Source organism: Cynocephalus volans, chromosome 15, assembly GCF_027409185.1.
Source record: "Cynocephalus volans isolate mCynVol1 chromosome 15, mCynVol1.pri, whole genome shotgun sequence".
Classification (NCBI taxonomy): Eukaryota; Metazoa; Chordata; class Mammalia; order Dermoptera; family Cynocephalidae; genus Cynocephalus; species Cynocephalus volans.
The window spans coordinates 76237919-76247015 of NC_084474.1; the positions used below are offsets into that span (position 1 = coordinate 76237919).

General features: G+C 35.3%; 1 protein-coding gene and 1 pseudogene across 1 annotated transcript in view; one reads left to right on the forward strand and one right to left on the reverse strand.

The window, feature by feature from the left end:
• LOC134363716 (solute carrier family 22 member 22-like) overlaps positions 1 to 8327 on the reverse strand; it is a 43284-nt gene extending 34957 nt beyond the window's left edge. The window contains 2 exon segments of the mRNA XM_063079272.1: positions 7927 to 8036; positions 8039 to 8327. Coding sequence (XP_062935342.1) covers positions 7927 to 8036; positions 8039 to 8327 — 399 coding nt within the window.
• LOC134364149 (small ribosomal subunit protein uS8-like) lies at positions 1411 to 1956 on the forward strand (annotated as a pseudogene).
• Positions 8328 to 9097: the final 770 nt, after the last annotated feature.

Below are 9097 nucleotides of genomic sequence, written 5' to 3' on the forward strand. Positions count from 1 at the left end.
GCTATAATTGTAGAAGGAAAGACCATAACTGTGGTAGGCGAAGTTGTGTTGTAGTTATCAAAGGAAGTCTCCTGTACTCAAAAGGCATTGAAATAGAGGGTAGAAATTAAATGAGATTAGAATACAGGAAGGGGTCATCTGCTGAAGGGTCTTGTAAGCAAAGTTAGATGTTGGATGTTCTTCTAAAAGCTATTAAAATCCACTGAAGAATTTTGAGCAAGAAACATCACTGTATTTGGATTTATGAAAGACCACTAGAACAGGTTGGAAGAAATGAAGAGACTGCTCAAGAAATATAGAGAAGAGATGACGGTACTGTACTCTTGGTGGTACCATTGATGAAAGAGAAATCAAATTTATTCATTAAATTTTGAAGATGAGAAGTGAGCAAACCTCTGTGACTAACTGACTATAATAGATGAGAGAGAAAGAAGTCTCAAGATGACTCCCAAATTTAAGGCATGAGCAACTGAGCTAAGTTTGGTAGAGTAGAGTTTTTGGCAGATGAGGCTGAAAGCCATTTTGAACAAGTTGCCATTGAAAAGACTTTGAGGTACTCAAATGGAGAGGTTGAGCATTCCATTAAATAGAAGCATCTATTGTTCCTTTAATACTAATAACACGGCAGAAGCCCTGTCACACAATGAGTGTGTACTTAGTGTTTGTTAAATTAATAAATTAGTTGTAAGATTGACCTATGATCTTCTAGCTTTCCTTACACGTAGATTCAGGTCTTGTTAGAAGTGGATAAACCTAAGCAGTGATCAGAGGTAGAGACAAGACCAGAACAGCAGTCTCTTAGTTCATGATGTGACACTGGACAATAAATCGCCCCTCAACACTTCATCTCTTGACTCTTTAGAGAATGAATCAGTTGGAAGGATTAGTTTGAAAAGTTCTTTGCACATTTTCTTCTAAAATATTAAATTTGAGTTCCTGCACGTTTGAATTTATGACAAATATCACCAAATTAAATTTTAAAGCTAATTCAATGTTATGTACAAATACTGTCAGTCCTCCACATCCATCATTTCCACATCTATGGATTCAACCAAATGCAGATAGAAAATACTTGGGAAGAAAAAATTCTGACTGTATTAGAAATGTACAGACATTTTCTTGTTATTATTCCTTACACAATATAACATAACAACTACTTACAAAGCATTTACATTTTATTAGATATTATAAGTAATCTAGAGATTAACTCCATGTGCTCGCCCCTCCTTTCCTCTCTCTAAGCGAGAGCTTTCAAAAGTTTATTAGTACATAGTACAGTCCACACCCATGGGAAAAGTCCAACATGGTGACTGGAGACATGTAACATAGATGTGTTTCTATTTGCCATGTGATATGCTTGTTGTTGAACACAATTTTAGATAGTACAAAGATGAATGTTTTATAGCCATAATGGTGCACATCAATCTCCTGGAAGATACTCTCAAGAGCATCAATAATGCCAAAAACAGAGGCAAACACCAGGTTCTTATTGGGCTATGCTCCAAAGTCACCATTCGGCTTCCAACTGTGATGACAAAGCATGGTTAATTGGCAAATCTGAAATCACTGATGATCACAGAGCTGGTAAAATTATTGTGAAGCACACAAGCAGGTTAAACAAGGTTTGTGGCTTTCAGATTTGCAAGTAGTCTTAGATTCTCTAGTCCAACACAGATGGAGGAGAAACACACCCAGAGTGTGAGTTACCCAAGGTCAAGGTTAGTGACAATGGTGATCAGCCTCAGATTTGATGCACAATTCAAAAATCTAGAAAAATGGCAAAATAATCTGCTCCCATCCCATCAGTTTGGATTTATTGTACTGACAGCCTCAGATGGCATCATGAACCATGAAGAAGCAAGACAAAAACACGGAGGAGGGAAAATTCTGGGATTCTTTTTCCAGCAAAGTAATACATACATACTAATAAAATACCTCAATGGAAAAAAGTTTTAAAAAGTAAAGTACACAGGAGGATATGTATAAGTTATATGTAAATACTATGCCATTTTATATTAAGGAGTTGGGCATACATGGATTTGGATATCCACAGGAGGTCTTGGAACCTATCCCCCAGAGATACTGAGGGACAACTGTACAAAATTAATATAGTATATGTTGAGAGGTGAATCCCAAATTTACAGTTGTTTCATATATCATAAGATAGATATATTTTTAAGAAAACTTTTGCAAATTCATGGTAAAAAATTTTATAAAAAACAGATTAACATAAAAAAGAAAATGTATTTTAAAACTACTAAAGATATAGTAGGAGTAGGTATTTTAATACAATATATCAAGTACATGACGGTCCTGTTAATTGCCACTGCATAAAGATTATAAAAGCTACAGGATTATTTAAAATGAGACATGGGACTAATACATAACTAGATACATTTTTCTATGATTTCAGTTTCATCATCATGACAAAAATGATTCTAAAGCACCCCAGGTAGCCAAAAAGAGAAGACAGAAGTAGAATAATAGATGGTAATAAAAACCAGATCAACAAAGTGCAAACTTCCAAAGTTTATGTTCAAAATTTTCTTTAAAATCCCTCACTCGTAGAGAGTATTTAGAACTTCTCTTGATAAAGAGAGGTATAAATCCAGTATCTTTTTCTCAACTGCAAAATACAAAAAATTCTGAAATCATGTAAATTTTACCAGTTATTTATCAACAAGACTTGACCTGTCCTGAACTCATTTGGGGCAAATCCTGACCTAAACTACCTTATCCACTTAAAATGTGAATCTTTCATAACATCATAACATGAAAAGTAATAAATTTTTCTGATTAAATATTAAAATGAGATTATAAGGTTTTTTAGACCCTACTAAAGTATATGGTATATGCATTATATTATCTTTTATGATATGAAAATTGATGACTTCTGACACCTATGTTGTCTTGAGAATTACACCTATGGAATTACAGAATTATATTACCGTCCTCTCAGAGTTATATTGGGATTCAGTGGGGTTGATGATTGAAGGTGTCTCCTCCAGGTGCCGTTTGCAGAGCAAATTTCTGTTTACTTACTCCTTTTCTTTCTCCTTTGCATAAACTTTTCTGCCTGACTCATTAGAAACTTTTCATACTTTCTTGAATTAACATTTTGTAATAATGAAATTGCTCCCTGGAAGGTCCTTGGTATATTTATTAAATAACCTAATGCTTGAAATTATACAGAAATGAAAGTACACCTTCTATAGCATTTACTAGTCATGTGATTATAGGGGAGGAACTTAATCTCAGTTTTCTCCCATTTCCACATTTGTTGAAGAAGGACTTAGTTATACTCAGCATGAGATGTAATACTGATCATGTCCCAGGCACAGGATCAAAACTAGAACACTAATAGCTACCTTTTGTTGATTACGTCTATGTGTCTGTCAATTTTAATATATTTTATACATATTGTTCATTTAATCCTTCATGTAAAAACTGGTGTTTTTAATTACTATACTAGGATAATAATATAAAATGGGATTTCCCTGGGAAAACAAGATATAAAATTGTTCTACCATAAACATTAGCAAAATATACAAGGCAATAAATGTGATACACCACATCAACAAAATCAAAGACAAAAACCATATGATTGTCTCAATAGATGCTGAAAAAGCATTTGACAAAATTCACCACCACTTCATGATAAAGACTCTCAACAAATTAGGTGTAGAAGGAAATTATCTAGTACAATTAAAGCCATATATGACAAATCCACTGCCAATATCATCCTGAATGGGGAAAAGTTGAAAGCTTTTCCCTTAAGAACAGGAACAAGACAAGGATGCCCTCTCTCACCACTCCTGTTCAACTTAGTACTGGAAGTACTTGCCATAGCAATCAGGGTAGAGAAAGAAATAAAGAGCACCCAGACTGGGAAAGATGGAGTCAAATTGTCCCTGTTTGCAGATGACATGATCCTATAAATAGAACAGCCTATTTTACAAAAACTCCTAGAGTTAATGAATAATTTCAGCAAAGTTGCAGGATATAAAACCAACACTCAAAAATCAGTAGCATTGTTATATTCCAGCAATGAACTAGCAGAAAACGAAATTTAAAAAGCTAGCCCTTTTACAATAGTCAGCAAAAAAATAAGATACCTAGGAATAAAGTTAACCAAGGATGTAAAAATCTCTATAATTAGAACTACAAATCACTGTTGAGAGAAATTAAAGAGGACACAAGAAGATGGAAAAATATTCCATGCTCTTGGATTGGAAGAATTAACATTGTGAAAATGTCCATAATACCCAAAATCAGCCCACATACCTACAGCCATCTGGTCTTTGACAGAGGCACCAAGAACACACACTGGGGAAAAGACTGCCTCTTTGATAAATGGTGCTGGGAAAATTGGACATTCATACATAGAAGATTGAAACTAGACCCATACCTCTTGCCATATACCAAAATCAACTCAAAAATGGATTACAGAATTAAATATACATCCTGGAACTATAAAATTCCTAAAAGAAGACATAGAAGAAACACTTCAGGAAGTAAGACTGGACAGAAACTTTATGAATATAATCCCAAAAGCACAGACAACAAAATGAAAAATAAATAAATGGGATTATATCAAACTAAAAGCTTCTTCACAGTAAAATAAACAATAACACAGTGAAAAGATAACCAACAGAGTGGGAGAAAATATTTGCAAAATAGCATCTGACAAAGGATTAACATCCAGAGTATACAAGGAACTCAAACAACTTACTAGCAAAAAAACAAGAAACCCAACTAAAAAATGGGCAAAGGAGCTGAATAGGCATTTCTCAAAGGAAGATATACAAATGGCTAACAGACACATGAAAAAATGCTCAGCATCCAGAAAATGGAAACCAAAACCACATTGAGATATCACATCACTCCAGTTAGGCTGGCTAATATCAAAAAGGCTGACAATAGCAAATGCTGGTAAGGATGCAGAGAAAGGGGAACACTCCTACACTGCTGGTGAGACTGTAAAATGGTGCAGTCATTATGGAAAATGGTATGTAGGTTCCTCAAACAACTACAGATAGAACTGCCATCTGACCCAGCTATTCTACTATTAGGTAGTAGTAGAATGGAATGGAAATCCAAAAGAATGGAAATCATTATGTTGAAGGGGTACCTGTACTCCCCTGTTTATTGCAGCTCTATTGAAAGTAGCCAACAGTTGGAACCAGCCTAAATGCTCATCACTGGATGAGTGGATAAGGAAAATGTGGTATATTTACACAATGTAATACTACTCTGCTATAAAAAAGAGTGAATTATGCCATTTTTAGCAACATGGATGAACTTATAGAAAGTTATGTTAAATTGCATTTCCCGGATGCTGAGTGATGTTGAGCATTTTTTCATATGTCTGTTGGCCATTTGTATATCTTCCTTAGAGAAATGCCTACTTAGCTCTTTTGCCCATTTTTTAATTGGGTTGCTTGTTTTCTTCTTGTAAAGTTGTTTGAGTTCCTTATATATTCTGGATATTAATCCTTTGTCAGATGTATATTTTGCAAATATTTTCTCCCACTCTGTTGGTTGTCCTTTAACTCTGTTAATTGTTTCTTTTGCTGTGCAGAAGCTTTTTAGTTTGATATAATCCCATTTGTTTATTTTTCCTTTGGTTGCCCGTGCTTTGGGGGTCATATTCATGAAGTCTGTGCCCAGTCCTATTTCCTGAAGTGTTTCTCCTATGTTTTCTTTAAGAAGTTTTATTCTTTCAGGGTGTATATTTAAATCCTTAATCCATTTTGAGTTGATTTTAGTGTACGGTGAGAGGTATGGATCTAGTTTCATTCTCCTGCATATGGATATCCAATTATCTCAGCACCATTTGCTGAAGAGGCAGTCCCTTCCCCAGTGAATAGGCTTGGTGCCTTTGTCAAAGATCAGATGGCAGTAAGTGTGTGGGTTGATTTCTGGATTCTCTATTCTATTCCATTGGTCAGTGTGTCTGTTTTTATGCCAGTACCATACTGTTTTGGTTATTATAGCTTTGTAGTATAGCTTAAAGTCAGGTAGTGTTATGCCTCCAGCTTTATTTTTTTTTTTTTTTTTTGCTCAGCATTGCTTTGGCTATGTGTGGTCTTTTATTGTTCCATATAAATGTCTGGAGAGTTTTTTCCATTTCTGAGAAAAATGTCTTTGGAATTTTGATGGGGATTGCATTGAATTTGTATATCACTTTGGGTAGTATGGACATTTTCACTATGTTGATTCTTCCAATCCAAGAGCATGGGATATCTTTCCATCTTCTTGTATCCTCTCTAATTTCTCTCAGCAGTGGTTTGTAGTTCTCATTATAGAGATTTTTCACCTCCTTGGTTAACTCAATTCCTAAGTATTTTATTTTTTTGGTGGCTATTGTAAACACTGAGATACCATCTAACCCCAGTTAGGATGGCTAAAATCCAAAAGACTCTGAACGATAAATGCTGGTGAGGTTGCGGAGAAAAAGGAACTCTCATACATTGCTGGTTGGACTGCAAAATGGTGCAGCCTCTATGGAAAATGGTATGGAGGTTCCTCAAACAATTGCAGATAGATCTACCATACGACCCAGCTATCCCACTGTTGGGAACATACCCAGAGGAATGGAAATCATCAAGTCGAAGGTATACCTGTTCCCCAATGTTCATTGCAGCACTCTTTACAATAGCCAAGAGTTGGAACCAGCCCAAATGTCCGTCATCAGATGAGTGGATATGGAAAATGTGGTACATCTACACAATGGAATACTACTCAGCTATAAAAACGAATGAAATACTGCCATTTGCAGCAACATGGATGGACCTCGAGAGAATTATATTAAGTGAAACAAGTCAGGCACAGAAAGAGAAATACCACATGTTCTCACTTATTGGTGGGAGCTAAAAATTAATATATAAATTCACACACACACACACACACACACACACACACACACACACACACAAAACCGGTGGGGGGGGAGAAGATATAACAACCACAATTACTTGAAGTTGATACGACAAGCAAACAGAAAGGACATTGTTGGGGGGGAGGGGGAGGGAGAAGGGAGGGAGGTTTTGGTGATGGGGAGTAATAATCAGCCAAAATGTATATCGACAAAATAAAATTTTTTAAAAAAAAAAAAGAAAGTTATGTTAAATGAAATTAGCCAGGCATAGAAAGAGAAATACTGCATATCCTCACTTATATGTGGGAACTAATAAAAATGAATAAATGAATAAACAAATAAATCAACAGAAGGGAAAAAAGACTCAGCAATCACAATAATTCTTTGAACTTGTTAAGAGAAGTGAGCAGAACTGTAGTTGCTGGCAGTGGGAAAGCGGAAGAGGGAGGGAGGAAAAGGAGGAATTGGTAAAGGGACACTGTATAATGATAAATAAATAAATAAATAGATAAATAAATAGCTAGATAGATAGACAAATAAGTAAATAAATAAATAAGCAGAAAGATGCTAAATTGTGATTGACAGACCTAAGATTGAAACCCAGACCATCTGAGTCCTCAAACTTCACTCTTAATCATAACACTATGATATCTCCAACACATTCAATGAAAAGTCTTATAAAATGTGGTTTTTATTCTCTTTTTATATATAGGACAAAGGCGATCCATATTCTTTTCTTAAATATATAAAAATGGAAATCCATAAAGTATACGCCAAAGACATAAGACTATATTTCTTGGCTTTGAAGCCACACCTATCTGGAGAAAAAATACCATACACACACACACACACACACACACAAATGCAAGCTAATACACTTAGCATGAGACCTGAATGTCTTACATATTCAAAAATTGTTAGTTCTTATTCCCTTTCCTTAGGCTTGAATATTTTGCATAAGCTGGAAACTGTGTCTGAGGCCTCATAAAATCATGGCATAGATCCACATTCAGTTCACTCCTGGTCACCTACTGTTCGTCTATTACCTCAGTAATGATGGTAGAAGTGAAAACACTTTGGTCATATGTCCACCTATCCAGGCATGGCTCTGTCTCCAGCTCAGTATTGTGGATGGCTGACACATTGGGATCTAAAGTTGCCACTGGATCTGTCGGAACCGACGGCATTGAACCGGTTTCTGGTTTGGGCCCTTTGGGATGGAGATCCTCAGCAGGGATTCAGCTGTCAGGTTTACAGTGTTGTTGGCTTCAAATTTGGGGTTGTCAAGGAATTGGACATAGCAACGGTGAGCAGGGAGAGCCCCTGAAAAGTTCTCCACAAAGTCATTAGGAGAAGACAGGATAGTTAAAAGTAGAACAAGGATAATATTCATAATCTGAAACTTCCCTCTGTCACCTACATATTGTAGAAGTTCATCGAAGGCCATGGTATAGGATGTGAGTAGCAGCTGTAGGATAATAGATTTTCCAGAATGGAAAATACAATTTTTAAAAAACTTCAATTAACTGAATAAGAAAATGTTTTCCTAAATTAGAAAGTTATAAAATTCAAGTTTTTTAAAAAACAGCAAAGTATACTCTCCCTATCTTCTAAATGAAGTGCCATAAGCCAGTTGGATTATTTTCATTTCACTGAGGGCAACATGTTCTATTTTGTAATGACAAAGATTTCAAAAAAGAAATGTCCGTGAGCAGGCAATTGTATTGAAGTTATGCCATTGTTAGCAATTACAGTTAACATGCAATGTAATTTATTCTGCTAAGCTCTCAGGAAATAGGGTTTTTTTTAATGCTAATTGACTAATAAAGGGTGTATATATTTAAGGTATACAACATCGTAATCGTATAATGATTACCACGATCAAACCAATTTACACATCCATTACCACCTATGCTGTACCTTAGATCTCCAGAACTGTTTGTACATGTTGACCAGTATCTCCTCACATCCCTTACCCCCTGGTAAACATTGTTCCAATCTTTGCTTTTATGCATTTGACTTTTTTAGTTTATATATATAAGTGAGTTTATACAATATTTGGTTTTCTATGTCTGGCTTATTCCACATAACCTAATGTACTCCACGTTTATTCACACTGTTGTAAATGGCAGGATTTTCTTCCTTTTTATGGCTGAATAATATTCCATTTTATATATACATATATATCACATTTTCTTTATCCAATTATATGACCAT